Raw genomic sequence first — 26,456 nt, 5'->3', positions numbered from 1 at the left:
CATAAAATAAACATAACTAAATGTAGGCCTATTTCAACAGCTCAGATATCAGAAAAAATGTCAGGACACAGTTAAAAGATGATGCATAGCTTAAGTTTCTTTGTGTTTTTTTACAGGCTATTGAACTCTTTGTTTCTTTGAAGGATTGATACAGTGACAATGAAGCACTGAAACAATAATAAAGCAAGAAACATGATCTATGAAATATGAGCTCTACTCCCATTCGATTAGAACAAACCACACATGGCTTTAGAGTAAATGCACTTTGTGGAAGTATTTAACAGATTATATTTAGACTTCGTATAAAAAGTGCTGCAGGGATGACATTCTTTTGTAGGCAAACCCAAAGTTAGCATCATCCTAGTCTTGCGTAGCCAGACCTTCAGACTGAAGGCAGAAGGTCTGGACTCTATCGCAGCTTTCAATGGCTAAGGACTGCCCAGAGGCCGTCTGACTGACATGTAAAGCAACCAATCACAGTTTGTTTTGTTCTGCATCATGTTTAGGGGTGTGAAAATGTAACATTGATGTCCCTACAAAAAAAAAAAAACTCTTGGACATATTTTTAAAAAGTCTATGCCGCAAACTTTACATATTTAACATACTTTTGAAAATCCAGTGTTTAGTTAATCCTAATAAGCGCTCATTGTCACAGTTTTCTTTTTTGGCGTCACAGCATCTTTGTTTTCATGCGGACCATTTAAGGACCTGATGCACACATCTCTATCCTGTAGAATTCAACCAAACCAATCAGATGATGACATCAAAAATCCTGAAGTGTGCTTCCAGTTAAGTGTGCCATATGCATCGGACGTTCAGCCAGCAATCCGTGGGTGTGACGGCTGATGCTGAGACTAGCTAAGAATATATTTATATTGGCTTTTGGATTGATGAACAAAAGTTCAAGACTCTTAAAATCGGCATGAAATCAAAATTAGGGTTACTTACTTTGCTAGTGCACATTACTAGTCTTGTGGTGAACAATTCATCCATGCAAGTTGATTCACAATTTTTTTTTGTCAAAATAATTATTGATCAAAATCTGGAAATCTACTTCCACTCTGGAATGGCCTTCCTTCTATGATGATGTCAGTTTGATGGCTTGGGTAGAACTGTCAGGCATTGATTAATTCTTTACAAATTAACCCAACTTTTGTGAATTTTGAAGACATAGGGCCAGATTTACTTAAATTTCAGAAAAGTGTCAACGGGAGTGGACAGTTCTGCGGGTAGGTGACGCAGTTCTGCGTCAGTAGATCATGCGCAGAACTGTCCACTCCCATCAACGCTTTTCTGGAATTGCGCTCTCGCACTAATTTGCTCTGTTTAGTGTAACATCAATGTTACATTTTCACGCCCCTAAACATGATGCAGAACAAAACAAACTGTGATTGGGTGCTTTACATGTCAGTCAGACGGCCTCTGGGCAGTCCTTAGCCATTGAAAGCTGCGATAGAGTCCATACCTTCTGCCTTAAAGAACACAGACACAGCCGGATCATTTCCATAATGACCAGTGCAATCTATCAGTTACATCTGGTTTAAGGCGCACTTTTTTGGGCTGTAAATAATGGTGCAAACACCAGTAAATTGACGAGCGCAAAGCTTTGTAAATCACCTCGCGTGATTCATTTAAATACTCTCCTTCCATGAATTTTGAGCCTGAAAGGGAAACTCCTACAAATGCATAAAGCCAGCCGCAAAAATAACCCTGTCCACGCCTTTTCAGCGCCAATTTATCACGGCGCGTCTTTAGTAAATCCTGACAGTATTTTTTTTAACGCCAAAAGAGGGTTTGCGCTGGCACAAGCTGTGAGTAAATCTGGCCCTAAATACATTCACCAAAAAGCTAAATAGGCCTATAGGCTATAAACATTATAAACTACACCATGGTCGCTAAAACGTCACCACCACTAAGCTTCTGATGACTCTTTCAATAATATATATTTTTTTAATCTATAAGTTGTAAAGTTTTAGTTAAAATAGTTTGCAAGAGTGCGAACAATAAATACAACAAAGCTGTAAAAGACTAGTAGTGTTGTCAAAAGTGCCGACTTCTGTACCAAAATTTTTAAAACGTGATGCTTTGAGCAGTGTTGATCGGAATCATAAACACCTCTGACTGGCCATTGTGCTCGCATTCTCATCGAATGTCTGTGATTGGCTACAATGATCAAGACACAGGAGCGTTTGAAAGCACACAGAAGTGTTTGAAAGTGTTTTGAAAGCGAGAGCATGATCCTGGTCCGCTGATAGACGGCAGCATTCAAACGCTCCCATGTGTATCTGTGTAAGTGCTCGGTGAAAAGCGTCATTGATTTATATTTACACATTTTTTGTGGAAATGTTGATCACTGTAGCCAATAACAGACATATTTGATGAGCGTCTGAGCACAATGGCCAGTCAGAGATGTTGTCATTTTTTTAATTTCAGTACAGACTAGGTACCAAAGCCGGTACTTTTGAAAACACTACTAGTAAGTATACATTTCCTTGTTCAGCATGATGCCGTTTAAAGGTAGGTAAGAGCAGCAATAGCAAGCTAGCTTTGAAAGCATGAGCTCCAAACCCTCCCTTCAGAACACACATAGCAGAATTTTCAAAAATCATGAGACGAGAGACAACGCCAACATTTCGTTTTTATTTGTGACAAATATTAAACTAGAGGCTAATGTTTGTGACCAAACTATCATGTTGGTTCGAGAGCCTGGACCTCGATTGAAGCACATCTGCGGCACATCTTGTAGCGGTGCCCACAAGGCTATGGTCTTATTCTATCTCTTTTAACACTCCCATTCAAAGCTGAATTCATATAGCATATTAAAAAACTACACTAACACTCTTAATACTCCCATGCCAATGTTTAACCTATATAATTCATATTTCTATTAGGGTTGGGCGATGTCTACCAAATTGGCATCAGACGATGTCTACAGTGAAACATTGCGATGGACGAAGACATTGGGGGGTTGCGTTTTATTGTTAAGCTCCGTAATGTGGCGCACATCAGGAGAAAGAGAGAACACACAGAAAGAGAAGAGAGAATCACGATGCCAGCCCAACATCGTGATGTCTGTCAGCCATCGTGATGGACGATGGCATTGTCTATCGGCTCAACCCTAATTTCTATATATTTATAATGTCACACTTACTATTTATCTAACTATTTAAATGTTTTTTCCATACATAAAAATATATAGATGGATTTTAGGAAGGGGGTCCCTCATAAAATGTTCATCATATTTGGGGGTCCTTGGCATCAAAGTTTGAAAACCCCTGTTATAAAGCACATGGAAAAGAAAACAAGATTCTACTGTTCTGTTTAAATTAATTCTAAACAGCAAATGCTTACATTGGCTTTTGATTACTACATTAGGTTATGTGAATGTCATTTTTAAAAATCATATCGATAGTATTTTTTTGTAATCTCCACATAGCACGGTTAACTGCTACTTGCCAATACGAGTTGTGATACGTCTACTCCATATCATGTGAAAATCTATGGTTATAGAGCCACTTAGTCAAGTGCAGAAATGCATTTCCCGCCACCACCACGGCAGTACCTGTGGTAGCAAAAAATGCATTCTGGTTGCGTACCATTTGTATGGTTGAGATAAACAATAAATAATCAGCGACAATTTCACACAGAGCGCTGGCTGAAGGGACAGAAGCTGACATTAGCTTTCTTTACGTGGACCCTAATAATCTGATTGTAATTAGACTAGTAGCACAATCGGAATAGAACCACGTCAATCGGAATGAATTGGCCAGATCTGAATAAAATTTTATTCGAATTGCAAGGGGTGGTTTATTCCTTTTGTAATAGGATCGAGAGGACATGTAAAAACGTAATCGGATTGAAAATCGAAACTGGAGAGTACTGCGCATGTGCAATGGCGTAGAAATAGTGTAATGGCATATGATGCGTGGAACGAGCTGCTCTTCCTGTTGAATAAAGTGTCATAAATAAGTGTCCTGTCATTCTGAAATTCACTTTCCACTCATCGTCTGTGAAGTGGAGCAGGACAACGTCCCACCAGTACTTGTTTCAGACTCTCATCCACAGATGACTGGTTTTGGGTGAGGGAAACGGCGTCTTTACTGCTTGATAAATAATAATAAATAAATAAACGGCTCAATGCTTCATGCGATGGTCGTCTCCTAATTAGTACCTGAAATAGATAAATATTAAGTCTGCTTTTTAAAACAAAGAAAAGGAGGATGGTTAGTATGAAACAACAGCAGGAAACTTGAATAGTCATGCTGTGTGCATGTCAAAAGATTAAAACCAATCAGAAGTTGTTTGTGACATAAACGCGCACATGAACACGATCACTTTATTTAGCGTTCATGTAAATGCTAAACAATTACTACAGTCGGATTAATTAATTCAGATTAATTCATTCATTCAGATAGATGCAAAAAGTGTCCATGTAGCTATTGTTTGGCTTCCTGGTCAGGACAACACATACCTATGACATTCCCTCACACCATTGGACCGATTTTGCAAGTGCTTCAAGACACAACCATGCAGAGGCGTTCCTACAGTGTCAATTCTCGCTGCCGTGCGAGTTCCCTCGAAAGAGAAAGACTATTTCAGCTTCCGTTTCATGCTGACAAAAAAGATATGATTTATGTCATTAAAAGTAAAAATATATTCAGCTTGTGTTAACCATCAACCTTAATTAAGGCATTTAACCAAAAACCTATTCAAAAAAACAAATTACGAGGGAAAATTTTGAGTGCAAAAATGCTAACATATTTCCAAGTTTTAGACTTATTTCTGAAGCATTTTATTGTAGGCTATTTTTGGTTCCTAATTAATATAAAAAAACTAGTTCAAACAATCAATTTAATAAATATGTATAAATATATTTGCAGTTTTCTAAATAGGCAGATCACTCTCGTTGCAAGGTGGCAGATGCCCTTTTATTTGGATATGGGAATAGCTTTTACTTTTCAATTACCAACCTTACAAATGATCTGGCCATTTTCATGATTATGAGACACTGACCTTCTCATTAATGACCCAAATCATTGATGAATACCTAATTGAAGGTGTCAATAATGGAATAGTTGATGTGTGGTATTAGATCTTCTCGATAAACCATTTTCTTCTTTGGGGTTTACACACTGAAACTGGTCTTTGTAAAGGCTGTAAAAGTTTAAAAGTAAGTCTTAGTAAAGCACAATTTCAGCCTTCACTATGAAACTCATGTTTTAGTAGTCTGGCATCACACTTTATACTGGTGGGCAGAGATAACCTTCACTGAGCTGCATTTAGCCTGTGATATCAAATGCCTTAAAATCACTAGAAAATGTTCCAAGCTGTATTATCCAGAATTCAGTCTCTTTTCTGCCATGAATCAAATCAGAACAAAAAGTGAGTTCTAACGATGATTTCCTCATTATTTTAATGACAATTTAACGATAAGAGCATTCAGATAGAACTTAAACCATTCGTCACAGACCGTAAATCTCTACCATCCCACAAAAAGCTCTGCAAATTGGATTATTTATGCTGGGCCTAATGCTATAGTATATACACTTCGGATCCCCGCTATCCATTTTTATACGTGAGATCGCCTCTCAAAATGCCATGAGACAAATTTTCCCCTAAACCACAAAGCAATTTACAGTAAATCACTGATATGACAAAGATCGCTGTTTCTTGGAAATAGCATTTACGTATCCTCTCCAATAAAAACCGTGAGGCTGATTTGATCATTATATGCAAACTAAGGACTTCTATTCTGTGTTAGGACTGGGCGACATGGACAAATAATTATATTAAGGCTTTTTCTATTTTGATTTTTTTCAGTATTTATTTGAACTTTTTTTCTGTGCATAGAAAGAGTAAAAAAAAAAAAAAAAAAAATCACATTCTAACATTGTAACAACATTACAATCTAAAAAATAATGCTTTTTAAAGTAAAAGATAAATCACAAAAAAATCATGAGATCCTCATTTGTCCCGTCTACCTCGTGGCCATGGTGGACTGATCAGCGTTTGAAAGTTTTCTTTATTTTTTATTGCATTATGTTTTCCTCTAGATCAGGGTTCCTCTAACTCGCTCCTGGACGGCCACAGTCCAGCAGAGTTTAGCTCCATCCCTGATCAAACACACCTTCCTGTAATTTTCTAGTGATCATGAATACCTTGATAAGCTTGCTCAGGTGTGTTTGATCAGGGTTGAAGATAAACTCTGCAGGACAGTGGCCCTCCAGGACCGAGTTTGAGGAACCCTGCTCTAGAACCTTGTAATAAATACGCATTTTGCGTCTGGATCTATTTTGTGATCACCCTTTTTTGTTGCAGTTACAAGCCGAACTGTAACAACTGGTAAGAGGTACACACACACACACACACACACACACACACACACACACACACACACACATTTACTCATCTGAGCTTAGTAATTATATTAGCCTACATCTGATCACTCAATTACAGTAGTCACATACAGTTACTGCTAGGGCTGCACGATATTGCAGAAAAATGTGATATACAATAACTTATTAATGCGATATATATGATACAATATGCTTTAAAGGGGTCCTATTATGCCTTCTTTCCCCAGTCTGGCTTGAATGCGGCGTTTTGATGAAGCCCCTTCTTCCGAAATATGAAATGTGCTGTGATTGATTTGCTGGCCCAGCGTGTTGTGATTGGCACCGTGTAGCACATGTTTTCAAGAAATGTCACGTCCCTTACCATAACAGCGAGCTTTACTCAGATGTAAAAGGATGGTGTCAATTTCAAACCAAGCCTGATTCAGACGTAAGAATGTTAACAAACAAGTGGATCGTCCGAAACGGGTTTTCATGCATGGACTTTGCAAGAACAGTGGTATGTTGTTTTTTTCTTACACATTTTAGAAATATACCATTTAATCATGATAATTGTCGGAAAACAATTGATCACAAAACCAAGGTTAATTTTCCTAAGGGGCGGTGAACAGCCCTACAAAAGCGAGAGCTTACAAAAGCTACTATATAAACTCTAATGTTGGCTAGCAGGTGAGCGGATGTTGCCCTTTGTTTACATCGTAGCAATAACAGAAAACTTAAAATTGGAATTGTTCATAGAAAATGCAACTACATTTGGATTATAATGGGATTATAATATTGAGGAAAAGTGTTTAAAATAAATTTAAACCACTGTTTGTCAGCCTTAGGAAGGCCTCGAAGCCTCGTTAAATTCCTATGACGCGCACTATACGCGCAGGGATCTGATTCACACGGACCGCTGTTCAATGTTCAGGAAGCACAGTCACACCATAGCGCGTGATACATTTTGAATTTAGTTTAGATTCTAGATGCCCAGAATCACTATAACTGCATGTTTTACACAGTTTATGTAAGTTGATTACCGTTCTTATAGCTGCCACACACACACACACACACACACACACACACACACACACACGGCGCGCGCAAGCCCCAAAGCCAGATCGCTTTCACTTTCGTCCTCATAAAGTTTGTCAAGTAAATGCTTTTAAAGCCTTGACAGTTTGAACATTGAAGCGATTGTGCACTATTCAAAAACAACAATACGGAAAACTTCTCCGTTCAGTGCTCAGCTTTTTTCTGTGAAACCGAGAGCCGAGCCGTGTCGCGTCTTTGACAACGAGCGCGCGCCCTGAAGGCAGACCTCTTTTCACGTGAAGATCGCGCGCAGAGAGCAGCGCAGAAACGCAGTGTCAACGCCGTCCTGTGACTAAAGTAAAGTCACTAAAGGAGCTTAGAAACTCAACTCAACCGTTATAGGCATACATTTGAATACCTTTGAAGTAAGTACAAACCACAGCTTCATAATGAATAGAGACAGAATGAGTAATTCACACACACAATCACTCTCTCATTAATGCATCCAAATAAATGTAATGTAGGTCTACTACTGTGTTAATGTATCTGTATCTGATGTACAACAAACATAAATCTGCCCCACAGACATCAATAACTGCTGAAAGTGAACCGTTTCCTTCAAGTATTTTAAAAATCACAAAGAAATGCACTTTTTGCATTTGTTGGAAAAATTCCAACTTTAATAGTAGAATATCAGTAACACACACACACGCATGCACCCTCCTCTCTCTCGCGCCAGTCAGACCAATCGTGGCAATGCATCACATATGCTTACACTTTTATGTAGCCACGCAACAATAATTTCAGCATTCACTGTATATACCGGGACGTGATGTTGTGACGCGATTTTTCGAATGGATGCTTCACCTAAAATGCACCACTATGCAAGTGATGCAAGCCAAATGCAGCGTTCTATTGAAAATTCATGTATGTATGCCGTACCAAACTGCAATGAAGCCTCACGCGCACACGCACACGCACGCGCACGCGCACGCACGCACGCACGCACGCACGCACGCACGCTAGATTACAGCATGAAACCTGTTGTGCATATTAATAAATTAAATTGCTTTTCCTCTTCATTTTCGTTATGCATTATTTGTTTTGGCTGTTTAAAAACACTGATTTTTTTTATCCGATTAATCAAATAATCGACCGATTAAGTGCTAGATTAATCGATTACAAAAAGAATCGATAGCTGCAGCCCTAGATTATTTAAATTTTTACATTTACATTTATGCATTTAGTAGACGCTTTTATCCAAAGCGACTTACAACTTGGGAGTACAGGAAGCGATCCATCATGAAGAGTTGAGTAAGTGCAACAAGTGCCTGAAATACTGAGTCCATGTACATTGCTCAGTGTAGCACAGGCTAGAGTAGGGCGGGAAAGAGGTTTTATGAGGTTAAGTGCTCACGGAAGAGATGAGTTTTTAGTTGACTTTTGAATGTTGTCAATGATTCTGCGTTTCGGATGGTGGTGGGAAGATCGTTCCACCAGCTGGGAACGTTGAATGGAATGAAGGGATTTTTTGCTTCTCTGTGATGGTACCACAAGCCTTCGCTCCTTAGCTGAGCGAAGGCTTCTGGTGGGGGTGTGGACTCGTAGAATCGAGTCAAAGTATGCAGGAGCTGAGCTCTTGGTGGCTCTGTAGCAAGCGTCAGCGCCTTAAACTTGATGCGAGCAGCGAGTGGTAGCCAGTGCAGAGAGATGAAGAGAGGTGTGACGTGGGTCCTTTTGGGCTCGTTGAAGACAAGACGTGCTGCTGCATTCTGGATCATTCGAAGTGTTCGGATCGCACAAGAGGGGAGTCCAGCCAGAAGCGCATTGCAGTAGTCAAGTCTAGAAATAACCAGGGCCTGGACAAGAAGCTGTGTTGCGTGCTCTGTTAGGAATGGTCTGATCTTCCTGATGTTGTGGAGCGCAAACCTGCTTGAGCGAGCGGTCTTAGAAATGTGTTCTCTGAGTGATGAGTTTAATGTGGGGTTCTTAAGCAGTAGGGCTGTAGCGATACACTAATCTCACGATACGATACGATACTCGATATTCAGCTCACGATACGATATATATATATCACGATATTCAGCCAACGATACGATTCGATACAATTCGATACACTTACATCATTTTCTGAAAGATTTAAAGGGGACAGAGTGATTTTGGTGACATCTTGTGAGTGTTTCATTTACTTGGATTGAATTAACTGAACTGAAAACTAAAATCATCAATTACACAATATATGTCTCTGACTGGACAGAGAGTCTACAGCTTGCAAATGCTGGACAAAATGAATCAAAGGTGTGTTGAGAAAATTAGTTCCATTTATTGAAACAGTGCAAACTGTAGCTTACAAGCCTTTGAAAAGTAAATAAAGTGCAGTATTGCAATTAACAATGGAGTTTTAAAAATTGCAGCAAGTGGCCTGTTCTGAACAGTTTCTTTGACAGCTTTTTTAGCTTGACACTGACAGTTGGTAATATTTCCAGAGTATTTCACGTTTGTGTCACACAGCTTGCAAATCAACCGCGATGCTTTGTCTAAGTCAAGGGTCTCCAACCTTTTTTCATTTGAGAGCTACTTTTTAAAAAAGAAAGTCAAAGAGAGCTACTCATGTTATATAATACTTAAAACTCTTAAATAATGCTTCATAATTCTCATATTAACAACTATCCAAGCTGTTTTACACCTGAAAGAGTATAGTAGGAGTTCCAGTAGTCGGTACAATACCACAATTTTATTTTTAAATAAATGTTTTATTATATATGATGATAATCATAAGTAAATAATACATAAACATGTAAAGGCTGTATGCTGTTTAAAAGTAAACATTGTTTATAAATGAAAGATCAAGTGAAAAATAAGCAACCATTAATAATTATATAATTAGTATTATTTATTTCATTATTATTATTATTAGTAGAGACGTATTATTATTACATAGAGACGTAGCTAAATTTACTGTAGGCTACAATCTGTAGTCAATCTCTTCACGTTAAACCGAACTTTTATTTTGACGGGTTGCCGTGATTACCAGTGTCTGTGTCGGTCTGTGTTCATGATGATATGACAGTGGGTGCGCGTCTTATTCAGCTCCCTAGTTCAGTTAGGGCACTGATCAGGGATCAGCCCATTGACTCATGTCCTGATCAGTGCCCTGACTTCTGAACCAGGAGCAGAATGAGACGCAGCCAGTTTTCTCAAATGAAACGGTAAATTCTCATGAAGTGAGGTTTGTGTTCGTGTCGGCAGAGACTACAAGAGCGAGTGCGCGCGCGGCGCTCATCATCCACACAGACGCAGAACATGCAGGAGTAATATTTAAATAGTATTTTGCAGTTTATTATTTACAGACACTAGTATATATTCGGCTTCAGTCTGGAGCCCTGCGCTTAAATGAACACGGAAGCGACTGAACGCAGCTGCTATGGTGAGCTATTTTTAGAACAGACCCGCGGGCAACTCGTCTGGTCCTTGCGGGCGACTCATGTTGTTGACCCCTGAGTCTAAGTCGTCGCTTTCCTTCTTCTTTTTAAACCCAAAGTGCTCCCACACATCTGCTTTTAAGCATGAAGGCGCTGGATTTATATTCGCCGCCATTTATTTGAATCTCCTCGCTCTGACTCCGTAAACAAGAAGAGGTAGGCGTCTGTGTAAAGTTAGTAGTAAGGGTAACTTGCTCTACAGCGGTACTAGCGGCTGGCTGACCAAATCGCTCTTCCTGCAATGCAAATGGGGGTAAACACGGGAATTTGAATGGGACTTATGTATGTATCGATACTCGCGGCTTAAAAATCGATACTTTCTTGGGAGAAAAAATATCGATTTATATCGCAGAATCGATAAAATTGCCCAGCCCTATTAAGCAGTGGAGTTAACCGAGCCTGCTTGAATTTGGTAGGGAAAATGCCGGTGCAGAGAGATGTGTTGATGATGTGTGTGAATGCTGGTAGGAGTGTAGGAGAGATGGCTTAAAGGAGGTGTGAGGGAATGGGATCGAGAGGACAGGTGGTAGGATGACTGGAGAAGTTTAGATACTTCTGCCTCAGTGAGTGTAGAAAATGAGGAGAGAGGATGTTTGGTTGTGGATGTGGCTGATCTAAAATCCACAGTGTGCGGGGGTGAGAACTGATTGCTGATAGTTGTTGTTTTGAGTAACATTATGACTTTAGCCTAGAAATCTAGACGCACCCTAGCAGCAGCAAATCTAATTTGCAGCCAGGGTAGTCTAGCAACTCACCGTTGGCTTGCGAGCTGGAAAAACCAAACTCTGGTCAGGCCTAGGGGTGTCGCAATATACCGGTATTGGTGATAACTGTGATATTCAAAGCACGAAATATCGACATAGTGTTAATTTAGGGTGTGACAATATACCGGTATTGGCGAGAACCACAATATTTAAAATGAATAGGACTCGTATGATAAAATGACACGTAAATACTCCAGTGTCGAGTCCTATTGGAGCCCTGTTTTTTTTTTTTTCCTCCCAATTACTGTTACCTATTCTTGTTGCAGCCATAAAAATAGTTCAGCTTTGTTTGTAATGTCAAAGTATTTATATTTCGTTTAGTTTCTTTATTAAGTTAATTTAGAAAAAATGTTTGGAGCAGTTTTTGTTTGTTAAATTAAAGTTTTTGTTTTTTAAAGTAACGACCAAGCGGCCAGCGGCCGACAGTGAGTTAACCACGTTTGATCAATTTAGCCTCTCAAATCAACACTTGACTTGACTTGTCTTGCCTATGATAAAATCCATAGATATAAAATACTTCAAGCATATCACAATGTTAGTTTAGATGTTTACCATCACCACCACAGTAAAAACGCATTTTTGACAGGCTGAGGCGGACTGATGCTGCTCGCAGCTCGCAACGGCGCTCACAAACAAAGCGGGCTATACAATCTAAACTATTAAACCAAATAAAAAACAAAAAACACGCAGGTTGTCTTACCATACACCTCTCCGCAAAATTATTATAAATCCAATTTTCAATTCCTGCTATATAGGCTATGCTAATTCAGTTCACGTCAACGAAAGCAAAAGATTCAAGCTGCATTATAGCCTATTTATCATCAGCTCATTTCAAGATCAAAGGCCGCAATATGAGAGAGCGATATTTTTATGAGCGCTAGTTTTAATTAAGATGATTGTGTTTTTGAGCATCTGAGACTTGGACTACTTCCAGTTTCACTGGCGGCCGTTTGCATGTTTTTCTTGCATTTTCTTGTGGTGCCCTATGCACAGCGAGTGGTGGGAGCGGCAGCTCTGGTTTGAGGGATCGGATTTAAATCCGCCTTGAAAGAATTTCGGAAGACATTTACTCCTGATCTCTTCACATTATTATAGATATCTGATCAGAGAGTAAAAGGCCATATAGGCTAGTCTTGCAGCTGCGCTGAATGCTCGCTCGCTCGCTACTGCTGCCGCTGGCACGGACTCTAAACAATGTTGGGTAAAAAAGAAAAACTAAATAAACAAAGTAAAAATTAATTTGATAATTTTCCCCCACAAGGTTTCTATAGATATTGCAATATATCGATATCGTGAATTGTTTTGGCCACAATAACCGTGGTGTGAAAAATCAAATATCGTGACAGCCCTAGTCAGGCCAATCACATTGTGTATAGAGTCGGTGGGCGGGCTTAACATAATGACGGCAGAGTTGCTGCGGTTCCGCATGCTACTTGTAAAACAAAGAAGCTGGCGAACAGCGGACTTTTGAGTCGGCTTTGGCCGCAACTCTGGAAGACTTGAAGTTAAGCTTTTCTTTGAGAAAAGAACAAAGAACGGCACTGAAATCATTCTTAAAGGGGTGGTAAAACACGACTTCACTTTTCTAACTTTAGCTAGTGTGTAATGTTGCTGTTTGAGCATAAACAACATCTGAAAAGTTACAACGTTCAAAGTTTAAAGCAAAGGGAGATATTTTCTTTTAAAGAAATCAATTTCTAAGGACTACAGCAAACGGCCGGTAGGGACTACAGACATTCCTCCAGGGTTGTTGACATCACCAGTCCCAATATTTACATAAACCCCTTCTCCGAGAATATTAAATAAGGGGGGGCGAGGCCATTTTGTATTGCTGTGGGGTTAGAGTTGTTGTGGTATAGTTAGTAAGCTGGAGTGTTGTTGCCGCAATGCCGACGAAATGCTGTTATTTTCATCCGGATTGCAGGTCTACTTTGTTCAGCTTTCCTAGGGACGGGGGTGCGTTGCAGTGCGTTTAACTTACAACATGTTATGTGTGTATGAGACAGGGGGGAACACGGTCGCATTTGCAGCAGATATATGCTGCCCATCATAAATCAAAGCACGAGACAGACAGGGGTCGGAGGAGAAGACCGGGAAATGTGACATAATGGAAAATATTCGTCTGTATTTGCAATACACGAGCCACGGTTCAGCTGCGCGAGACAAACGCTGCCAGTGTGTGAATGCACAACGGGCTCCCGCTGCACATTTCACGGAGGAACACGTCCACAATCTTCGCGAGTTCAATGCAGGATTCGCACAACGGCTTGTCCTGAAAGATGGATTTAAAAACTCTTGAGGACTGAACAGGTTGAACAGGTTCTGCTCGATCATCTTCACCAAAATGTTCTGGGTCCGATTCGGGCTCAAATTGGTATGGTTTTATAGACGCCATTATTTCTAATACTACCAAAGCAGTCTACCGGTAAAGGTAAGGGGCGTGACGTTTCTGAAAAACGTGCACTAGACGGTTAGCGAATCACAACACACATGGGCCAGCTAACCAATCTGAGCCCATTGCGTATTTTTGAGGGACCGGCTTCATGGAACCCGCCCGGAAACCATCAGACCGTTTTTACGAGGGACAGAGCAGTGTAGAATAAGGGTAAAATTTATGAAAATAATGCAATTTTTTTCAAACGAAGCATGAACACGTTACACTGTACCCCACAAACACAATCAAGCCTTCGAAAGAATGTGTTTTACCACCCCTTTAAGAAAGGAAGATGTGTTCGGAGTTTTGCCGCCCGGATATGGCGAAAGTTTAATCTATCAACTAGATCGTTTCACCTTCTGCATTGCTCTGGTTGGTTATAGCGCTATCCTATTGCGTGCAGAGGGAAAATTGAAAGACAACTGTTTATCCCACCCCTCGGATTGAGTCCTGCCAATGGTGAGTTCCCAGACTCAACATCTTGATCTGGGTCTGGCTTGTCAGGCTATTATGGCTTCATAAAGCCAAGAAAAAAGTCATAGTCCAAACAAGTCATTCGTTGTAGTTCATGGAAAGTGAATTCTGTTAAATAAATGCCCTGTCCAAATACCCAAACTTGCAGTCTTGGCCACTTGAGAGCACGTGCACATGGCAGGAAGTAAGTGTGCAAGACACTCCCATGTCTTAAAAATGCCAAAGTGCAGTGTTGTGCAGTGCAGTGTCTTGAGTTTCAGAATATAATGCATGATGGGATACGCTTAGCCCCGAATACCGCTCCAAAGCGGCTAAGTGTATCCCATCATGCATTATGTTCTGAAAGTCAAGTGCCCCGAAATTGCGAGATGTCGAGTAAAATGTTCCACAGCAAGTTAAAATAATATTGATATGATATTAAAAATAATTAGGTAATTTGATAAAGTGTTGCACATTTTATTTGTGCAAAGATGAGTAGGCTATGTGTATTTTCTTATGTATACAACTGCTTTATATCACTTAATTAGAAGCACAACATTTTAAAATGTGTCTTCTGTTAAGTTCATAGCGACTACAAAACGACATTTAGACGTTTATTTTAAAATGCAAAGTATTGAAAATAAAAAAATTGCTCTGTAAACACAGAGTCTGTCCCATCGGGTAATCAAAAAAAAAAGTGTCCCATCGGGTAATCAAAAGTTATAAACACACTTGCAGTCTTAACGCCTACTCAAACACTTGGGCCAAATACAGGAAATACGTCATGTAAGTTGATAAGTGGTCAAGTGCAAAGATATCTTCCTTTGGAGTGTACTTTGAGCTTTGTAACCTTGCATATCTTTTATGCTCTGACAGCAACATTACACACTAACTAATGTTGAAAAAGTGAACAGGCATAATAGGACCCCTTTAAATCTGCAGATTATTTTGATAACCAATTAATCTAACGATAATTTTTTTGATGAATCGGATAAAAAAAACAAATTATAATGCATGAAAAAAATTATAATTTATTTATTTTAATCCATTATTATAAACAATGTTATTCCACATCCTGTGAATTTTTTTTAATATAAAGCCTATGAAAACAAATTTAGTCTCTATGTGGGCTATGCTATACATTATTAGCAACAAAAAAAAGTTAAAATACAAATATTACATTGTAAACCTAAAAACAACTGATTGCTTACTATTTTAAAGCAGAAATTAAAACAACTAAATTAAAAATGATAAACAAAAACACAAAAAGTACAAAACTTGTACGAGGTAGGAGGAACACACATTCACTCGTCTGAACAGTAGCCTAATTATATTACATTAACGGGCTATACCAACAATGCTTTTACTGTTACTGTGTCATGGGGTGTTTGCAGGCGAAGAAGGTTCCAAACCACAATAGTTTTAATAATGCTTTTCACAAAGGCAGGCAGACAGGTGGCAAACACGAATAACATAACTGTGACCGGACAAAAGAGTGACTGTGAGGGTATTATTTTGCAAACTGAAAAAACAAAAAAACAAAAACAAACCATAATTAATGAAAAACTAAAACTAAACTAACAACAGTGACTGAAAAACTAACTGAAATAAAATAATAATAAGCAAAAATAAATAATCGTTTTCGTAATTAATAAGCTCTCATCCTCTGGCGGAAAATCTGACCTGTGGCTGTTTAGGGAAATACCTGTAGATGGCGCTTCATACACGTGAGGTTAGCTGTGGCAGTGGGCTAGACGCTTGAGAGCTCTTTGGCAGCACACCGTTTTTTCAGTTGAGATGCTTTGCTTGCTATGATACTGAATACGCGTGGAAGTATTTCACAGATAGTTCGTTTCTGTATTGTTTCTATATAAAAATGTCGATACAATGTAAAGTTTTTGCTCTGGCTCTTGTTTTAAACGATTTTGTAACGTTATTATGCTTGTTGTTGTCGTCATCTGTTGATGTTGTACAAGCAGAATGTGGCGGTTGGTCGGTGTTGTATTTGTCCTGCCCCTCTTTCACTGTGATTGGACGGCTGGGTAAAAAGTGACTGATGAGTGCCGCTTTACCTAAAGTTAAACATTATTCAACTTTCTGTAAAAAATGCAGAGTGCTTAGCACTCAGCGTGAAATAGCCGCTAAGCACCTTGTCATGCTGCTGCCGTTTAAAAAAAATGAGGTGCTCCCATTGAAAACAATTGGAAAAATATGCTAGCCTCGGGACAAAAAAGCTTAACACACGGACACACGACCTAACAGCAAGAAAAGCTTCAATGCTGCTAGACATAGTCTAGCTAACCCTCACTGTTGCTAGCCTGCATTCTCTTGATATAGGCTTCCAACAGGAATCCAGCACGACAAGCTTATTCTTGTGAAACTGAAACCTCTCAACCTCTCTTGCACCCACTACATGCCTTAGAGGCGTTTCGGCAGAGCACATTCAGTTGCAGGGTGATCCCACCAAAATGTGAGACTTTTTTCAACAAAAAAAAAATATTATATTATATTATTATATTATATTATATTAATTATATTATATTATATTATATTATATTATATTATATTATATTATATTATATTATATTATATTATATTATATTATATTATATTATATTATAATATATTATAATATTATATTATGGCTGCACGATTCATCGAAATGGAATGGCTTATGTATTATGAAAGCGTAAAGGCTTTTATTAATTATAAATATAGTACTGCATTCAAATATATAAATCAAATAAATATATAAACAGTGTGTTAGTGAAGAGCGGCTCTGTGATCAGTAGTAAATGCTGATCTGTCTGAAAGTTTGAGTCGCTTATAACGTGCATTGTAAAAAGCAACGTGGCAAACATCTTCAGTAATGCAAAGCGTTCATAAACCTGTTGTCCAACAAAAGACAACGTTTAATAACATGTTTTAACTAAGGCTGCGCAATATATCAGAATTATCGAAATATCGCAAATGTACATATCGCAATATGCATATCGCAAGGGTACGCAATATCTAAATGATTTTAATAGGCTACTTCAACATTGTGAAAAGTGTACGTTTTAGGTTGACGCATATGGCAGAGAATAGACTGAGCACACGACTGTTACTTATGTGACTTGCTTGACATCAAGAAGAGTTACTAAACGCAATAGCTTGCAAAAAACAACTCCTTGCAGTCTCGCACTGTCTGCTGTCTGACACACACACCGAAACGTGCGCACAAGCTGTTCTTTTTTTGTGTGTTGTTACACAATCGAACTGACAAATACACACACAGATATATCAAAATGGCTGTCTTGATGAGTGTTCATGTAAACACAGTCGGTTATGCTTTAAGTGAAAGATATCAGTTGGGGAAAAATAGATTTTACACACTTAAAGCAATATCGTATCGCATATCGAATATCGCATTATTTAACAAGGATATCGCATATCGCATTTTTCTTCAATATCGCACAGCCCTAGTTTTAACTCACTTCATATCGTCAGTTGAGTGTTTGAAATTTCCTTTTTGTGAGCTGATGTGGCTTCTTATCACAGAATGAGGCAGACAATGTATTATTTTATAGTATTCTATACAGTGTTAAAGTTTATGTCGATTAGCACTGTATTATAATTAGGTATAGTATGTTTTAGCTAATATATTATAGGGTACAGTATGTTTTAAGTTTTGTTTTAGGAACGTAGTAGTCAGATCTATCTTGCTGTCTAAAGTTTGAGGGACTGAAATGCAGTTTTGATGTACGTTTAGACCTACAGTCTATGAAGACTGTTTCTGCCTCAGAATAAAAAATAAAAAGGTAACTCTAAGATGCAGTTTAAAATATGATATAAAGTGGCAGCGTGACATTGCAAGATAAAAGTTGCAATTACGAGAAAAAATTTTACACTGTGAGAAACAGAAAGATTTAGGCCCAATCCCATTTCCCCTTCCAGTGTTGCCTAGGATTTTTTTTCAGGGGGGGTGGTAGACCTCCCGAAACTACTAGTGTCGCGGAGCGGGAGTGTTACGGATACGTGGTGTTGCCATAGACAATAAATTAATTAATTTGGTAAATAAATATAAACAACATTTATTTTTACATTTATAGGCCTGTTTAGGCTCATCACCACCTCCATTCCTCTTCGACATTACTACATGGAGCTCGCAAATCCGTGTTTTTTTTTGGAATATATTTCAGGGCTCAATGCTAAAGATTTTTTTCAGGGGTTCACATTTTTACTTGCCCTGCCAGAATTTTCACTGGCCCCACCACAAAAAAAACAGATAAATAAAATAAAATAGGCATAGTATTGTTTTTGTGCCATGTAAGCTTAATACAAGGTTATGACTCTAAAAACTATTATCCTAACTCAAATAATTTATTTTTATATTGTTAAAGGCAGTTAGTAATAAAATAATAACAAATAATAAAATAACGAGCAAAATCGCACACAAATACAGCAGAACAAACATATACAAATTAAATAAACAGTTCTTTTCATGTAGGTCTAAACTAGATTGCCGGGTACAAAAATAGTAGTCAAATGTAAAATATCACTGCATAGTCTGCATAAAATTATATGTCACTCAATATAAACTAACCCTTATTAAAAGTTATTCAGTCAAGAGCAGTTATTCTTTTGTCTTTTGTCATCTCGATATTTATATAGCCAATGACGATATTTTCCGGCTTTCCATGTTTTCACTGTTATACGGTAGGGGCGCTGTAGCGCATTTCCTGGACGAGAACAGAATCTCCTAATCAAAACACAGACGAAGAAGCAGCAACGTGCGATATCATGTGTAAGCAGATGCATATGTAAAATAACGCGATCATCAACATTAAACAGCATATAAATCACAACTGCCTAATGTTATTGAATGAAATGTCAACCCAGGACGAGTTATAGGACTGTGAAGCTTTGGGGTGTTGATGAATTCAATCTACAACATCAGTGTTCTGTTCCTCGTTCGGACGTAACGTTAGTCTTTTACAAAAAACGTGATTTTCTCAGATTTATGCTCAAAATGTTGCTTTTTCATGAAACTTGCAAAATTCAAGTGTTGATTGAAAAAATAATGTATGAAGCTAGAATAAAACAGAGGGTATGTTCTTTCTTTTGATATATTGCATGTTTAGATATTCATACAAGATATTCTCTGGGCCATGAAACTTGACCATAAATGCTGGGGGTGACTGGCAAATTTCATGTTTACGTTCATTTAAAAGACCTAACCGACTATGTTCACGATGATACTAAACAAGACAGGCATTTTGATATAATTTTGTGTGAATATTCACGTGCTGTGAGACGCGTGGCCATGCGTATGTGTGTGGTTGCTGTGCTTTGCGAGTAGCAAACTAGACACACTCTCGTCTATGTGCGCTTGAATATTTAAACTGGCAAGGCTTAAAAATGCGCAAATGATCAACTTCCGTGTGGATGCAGCATTGGCCCGAGTGTCTTTCACGCTGGCACTGGACCATCGGGCAATTCTTATTGTCGACCGTAATGACAAATCATTTTTGTCATTCATTCAGGGGGGGCGGGGGGTTGTTTGGTAGGGGAAACACTGCCTACCCCTTCGTTTTGCGCGTTCACGTGAAAGGATGGGGTGCTGGCTCGGATTGGCATGAATGGAACGTTAAACAAAGAGAAAAGTTTGGCCCGATGGAAAAGCGGCTTGTAACACCAGCCTTGTATATTCTGTACCATTCGTCTTAGACGCTGCTCTCTTAAGTCCAAATTCAGCGCAAAACAACGTTGGGAGTGAGTAATCTGTTAAACGGGCTCACGCCTGATTTCTGTTACATGTGCACTTCATTGCTGTTCATACTGGTTAAATGTTACAGGACACTAATAAAATAAACGGGGTATGATGATGTATGATGACGTGTAATGGTGTTATAGTGGTGTCCCATTTCTTAGGGGAATAATTTCACTATTCACTATTAAAGGATTGGGCCTTAAACTTGCAATTACCTCTCAAAAACTAGTGATGCACTGAAAGTATTATTATTTTAACCAAACGGCGAAACTGAAATTATCTGAAAAGTCAACATGCCACCAGAGAAGCGGCAACTAAACATCACTTTTTCTATCAATTACATCGGCACTCCAAAACCGATTTGTCACTTAATACTCTCTCATTGTCATTAAAATAAATTAGTGTTTTGATAATGCTTTAAATTAGCAAAGTTCAAAACACATGCTATTCTAGCTAGTTTATTGTTGTATCATCAAATAATTTATATTAAACATTTATTGGATCCATTTAACATTCAACAGGCCAACATAAATACATATAACAGAACAAAAATGCATATGAAATAAACAGTGTTTTTCAGGTAAGCCGTTAACCGTTACCGGTTAAAATGCGAACAGAACCCAACACTACTAATATGTGGCTTTCAGGGTGCGTGCTTTGGATGTGTGCGCACTGCGCTGTCACACAAAACTTCACACACAGGGAGTAGAATTGAGTTTTCTTTCGTGTCTTCTTGCGCTTGAATATTTAAATTTGCAATGGGCTCATTGAAAAACAAAACTTTTCTTCAAATTGTGAGTAATTACCCAGAAACCAAGTGAAAAGCTCCTTTAATAATCACTGAAGCTCAGTCAGGTCAGTTCAGAGTGATACTATAAAAGAACAATGGTAACCTATATTAATAAGAGCAGAATATTTACATTTTCCCTAAAAAATTTTGCACATTACTGTTGTTAATAAAAGTTAATTTTATCAGCATATCAATTCATAAACCTATGATATGTATATTGTATATTGCAAAAGATATGGTGCCTATATATACTGTGGAATAGCTGGGGTTTATTCACATGCTGAAAGTTTTGGATCCCAGGTATGTGCTACCAAGCCGCAAATATTTTACATTAACAAAAAGTTAAACTTGTTTTGAACAATTTCTTTGTCATCTGCAGATTGCTTTTAAGTAAAAATAAATCGATTTAAATCGTAAATTGTTTTTTTTGTGAAAAAAATCAGGGATTTTTTTTTTTGGCCCAGCCCTACAACTGCTTTCAGCCCTACAACTGCTATCCAACAGTTTAAAAATGAATCAAAAATCGGCCAATAAATATCAGTGACCGATACACATCGGTGCATCTCTACCATTTTTTTTTGTTTTGGGCAAATATTTTCGGTGCATCAGTAGCGGAAACAAAATAATGGCATGCTCCACAAATTATAATATAATCTTTAATCTACAATATAATATTTAATAACTGTCATCAGAATGCCGAATGACAATAACCAACACCCAAAAAACAAAAACAAAACATGCTGGCACATGTGAAAATTTTCGACCTGACCTGGTTTTTTTCTTAATGTGAACAGTTCTCCTCCTCACCCTGAGGCCCTTAAACAATGAGTTGTCCTTTCAGTTTCACATATTCCAGCTAAAATTGGTAGATAGCATCACCACAACTACTAATAACTAAAAGACAAGACCTTAGAAAAGATGGCAGGATTAATATTGCCACTATGCAGATCACCATGACTCGATAATGAAATAATTCTTATTCAATTACGTATTGTGTTGCTCTCACCTATGGCTAAACATCACTGGTGGAGTTAGACTAAACTGATGTGGGTTGTTCTCTCATTATGTTTGTTCTGTGGCTTGAGTAATAATCCTGTCAGTGTCTGCCTGAAATCACATGGTGCTAATGAGAACGAGGAAGTACTTGGTGCTCAGAAAGGAGGTAGCATGTTCTCTCCATGCATTTCAATATAAATAGAGGGGCTTGTTTAGAAACATTCTATTAACAGACACAAATTGGTCACATGAGATTTACTCCTTGTCAGACAGGCCTTGTTCCATCCGTGTGCACAGCACGTATATACTTAAATTACTTTTCACTGCCAAATGTAGGAGTAGAAGAGAAGGTGTGTAATGAAACTAATTAAAATGTGTTAGAGGTGTGAGTAAACTAAGATAGTGAGGTCTTCAGGGGCAAAAGGAAGAGGAAGAACAAGAAAATAGGTATTATTGGGTTAAGTTTTAAAAGTAAGAAAAGCACTACTCTAAACTTCAAATGAGTAGAAGTAAATGACAAACTAATTGTATAATTAGCATTGCACCAATGGAAGTGAAATTCTGCAGACTGTTCTACAAATGTGGTCTAAAACAACATTTTGCATAGGATTTTGGCTATTGAGTGGGTGGACTTCCAGCTTGTGTTCCCATGTCATGCAATATGTATAAATGTATAACCCAGACATTTGTGGGGGAAAAAACATCAATATGAATCCTAGTCAATCAATACAGTGAATGAAAATGAGGCTCTGAGAGATAGACGTACATTCAAAGGGTTTGTCCTTGTTGTGCAACTGGGTGTTGAGCTTTCAGCTGACGCAACTTTTTCCAAAAAAACTTCCTGGTGTTGTTCATTCGTGAAAAATTATGATCCACCCTTGAGAAAGATCAATGGAGGGGTGCACTCCTGATAAATGTCATAGTTTTACTTTTGCAGTTTTTTCACCCTCATGATGTTGATCTTTTCTTCCGGGATTTCCCACCTGAGCCTCACTTTCAAAATGTCAGTTAAAACCAGGCAAATGTTTGTTTTAGAGAATGGCCTCAATTAAATATAACATTGGGTTAAAAATCTACTGATAACAAACTTCAAAATATCAAAAGTATATATTTTTTAACTAGCCTATGTAGGTCTTGCTTTGTAAAGACAGGATGCATGCAGGTGTTCTTGACAGCCCATTACTGCAGTCATTCCCAAGGGAATTCCCAGGGTAACTTAATATGCTGCTATAAAGCTCTGGCTTGTCTCTTTGTATAGTTGGTTGGTCTAAATGGTAAGCTTGAGATCAAAAACTAAACCTTGAAATGCCATACAAAGAAGTCACTTGGTGGGACAAACATATGAGTGTACACATTTTACAAAATATGACAACATTTTGGGGGGGGAACAATTTGACTAAAAAGTGTTTTCTGATCCAGAAGGACCAACTTACCAACAGTGGCAATGGTGTCCAGGTCGTCTAGTGTGTAGGTCCTGTTGGTGGTCAGGGATGCGGCCCCTGCGGATATCGTGGGACTGCCTGCGTCTGTCCTGCCACTATCCCGACCAGAACTGCTTTCATTATTTATTCCAGCTTTGCCTTTAGTTGATGCCATCTTCTTCCGTATGATTTTCTAACTATAGCCACATTAATGGCCACTTCTAGATATCAAGTCTAGAATTTCCGCTTTTGGAAAACGCGCTATCGATAACATACACATTGATCTGTTTTGGTCAAGTTAACATATCCTTTGTTCGCACAAACCGGCCGGTGACCATCTTCTTTCCATCGCGTGGCAACCGGAAATGTTTCAGAACAATAAAGACTAGTAAACAGCAAGTCATTAAGATATTAAACGATTCATGTCAATGGGACTGCCATTTATTCTCTACTTTATTACGGACGTCCCCTGTGCGACTACTGCACGTTAACAAAGACAGGAGTGGACAGGATTCAAACTTCAAGTCTTACGAACCCAGGAGGATATCCAGTCGAACATTTTCAGGAGCAAGGATACGGTATAAACGTTGGTTGATGGTCCCCTAATGTATATTGCCACATATCAGAGACATTTCAATTATTTACTTCCCCCTTCCGTACCCATCAAGAAATCGGAGCCCATTTCCCCTTCAAAACATCGCACAGCGGCAAGGAAGCAGAGAAACGCTTGAAAACTGACAGGCAGCAGCGTTGACCAATCATATGCAGCGTGTTTTCGGCAATGTCCAATCGAACGAAAGAAAAGGCGGAGCACTATGTGACTGACAGCTTGAGTGCACGTATTTTCCCTGTTGTTCGTAGCACATGTAGACACAACGTAGACATCACCACGCCTTGGGTACTGGATGCTATTTTGGGGGAGGAGGACACGTTGTAGCTTGAGTCTTTCTGACAGGAGAATTTTCACCTTTCAGATAATATCTTGGCTATTTATCAATTTCATTTTAATATAACTTTTTCTTATTGACCATTTCATCAAAATACGTTTGCTATTATATAGCCTTTAGTATCCGTAAATTACATAGCCCCATAATTCTCAGTTATCTAAGTAGGCAAAATTACACAAGACAGTGATAGATAAGAGAGCTGAGACATTAGATAGGTTCTGTCCTTCAGCTGTTTGTGTAAAGCAGTAATGGCGAATTCATAAATTATTAAACATGACTTGCAGTACCCTTTAAAGTGTAGCCATAGTCATACACTGTAGCCTATAGCCCATAATATCTATCTATCTATCTATCTATCTATCTATCTATCTATCTATCTATCTATCTATCTATCTATCTATCTATCTATCTATCTATCTATCTATATCATTTTGATCAAAGTTTACACTTTGTGTCATAATAGGGGAGACCAGGGGATTGTTGTAACACAGGGTTAGATGTAACACTGCAAGTTTGACAGGTCAGAAAAGAGCTGTGGCAACGTCATCAATATCATATACCATCTTCTTTTTGAGCTCACAGGAGAAATTGATTGCGACTGTGGGACAATTTGTAGATTTAAGAATGTAAGAAAGTAAATAAATTCAATGTAAAGTAAATTTAAGATGTAAGAAAGTAACATTTTTCATCAAGAACATTTTTTGGCTTAGCAATCATTGAATTGTAGTTACAATTATTTAACTTACATGACCTGAAGTAGCTTTTTCTCTAGTTTAATTTGATGCTTTGTATTTATGCTAACTTCAAACCTGCATGCTAAAACAGTTAGCTATGTTATGGCTGTTTGGGGTGGGGATAATTGTAACAGTTTATTAAAAATTTTACTACCAACCCTTAGGATGATTCCAATGAGTCCAGTTATCAATAACATCCTCTGTTGAGACAGTCACACAAGTATTTTGTTGTTGTGTATTGAGGGATTTATTCAGTAAAGGTGTTTCCATCATAGTTTATGCACATGTTTGAAGCAAATTATCTGCCTCAATTGAACGTACAATTGAAAACAATTGAAAGTTTTTTGTGCACATTATTAGAATTTATGCGCATCTTGATGTTTCCATCCAGTGTTTTTTTTATGCAATATAAAAATTCACATAAAAATTGGTGGATCTTGGAAACATAGCTAGCGACTGAACCCTTATGTGACAGGAATATAGTACACTTACACGCAGACTCACACAAATACGCACAGCAATTGTTTTGAACTATACATTTATACTACATACAGGTATAAAAAATACAATATAATGGTTTTTTTGTCAGTTTAAATTGTTCACGTTGTTCAAACTGTTTCTTCTTTGTTCTTCAATGATGTTTATGCAAAAAATGGATATTGCTGCATTTCAAATTACCTCTCACTGTTACATCTATTCCCAGCTAGAGTTACAACTCACCCCAGTAGTAGATTGTAACAACAGTGTCACATATCTGTGTTTCATGTTGTTTGCTTTAGTCACATGTTCCTTTTGTCTATAGGCTTGTTTGAGATGCGCCTCGCCTCGCCTGAAATTCAGCCGAGACTAGGCGGCTGCAGTGAGGGGAGGAGTGAAAAAAGTGCAGGCAAGCCGGACAGTTCTCTCTTCTCATAGTGGATCAGACACCTGCGAGATCAAAGGCGGATATCGCGGGATTCACACTCGTGCGCTTTGTTGCTGATAAACTGGATGTAATTAAAGTTCTGTTACTTTTATATGAAAATAAATATTATGAACAAGACACCCAAAGTTTTTGTTATTTATTTCCAATCGAAAGACGTGTTTATCAATCATTTTGACTTTAATTAGGCCTACATACATGTTTTTATATATATATATATATATATATATATATATATATATATATATATATATATATATATATATATATATATATATATATATATATATATATATATATTATAAATATGACAAAATCACATAACCCACAGAGAGATCGCCTTTGCTAGAGAGTTTGGGAATATTCACACATAAAAACATGATCTCAGAGT

At 38.1% G+C, this 26,456-nt stretch overlaps 1 protein-coding gene across 1 annotated transcript in view; it reads right to left on the bottom strand.

Moving 5' to 3' along the window:
- Window positions 1–24,168, bottom strand: part of prkx (protein kinase X-linked) — a 60,665-nt gene extending 36,497 nt beyond the window's left edge. The window contains exon 1 of the mRNA XM_079811933.1: window positions 23,475–24,168. Within this exon, the coding sequence (XP_079668059.1) occupies window positions 23,475–23,637 (163 nt within the window). The 5' untranslated portion in view covers window positions 23,638–24,168. The remainder of the gene's footprint in view (window positions 1–23,474) is intronic.
- Between the last annotated feature and the right edge of the window lie 2,288 nt (window positions 24,169–26,456).

The sequence above is a fragment of the Gobio gobio genome, assembly GCF_949357685.1.
Source record: "Gobio gobio genome assembly, chromosome: 3".
NCBI lineage: Eukaryota > Metazoa > Chordata > Actinopteri > Cypriniformes > Gobionidae > Gobio > Gobio gobio.
Note: the sequence above shows the minus strand (reverse complement) of the source record. Positions and strands in the feature narration are given on the sequence as shown.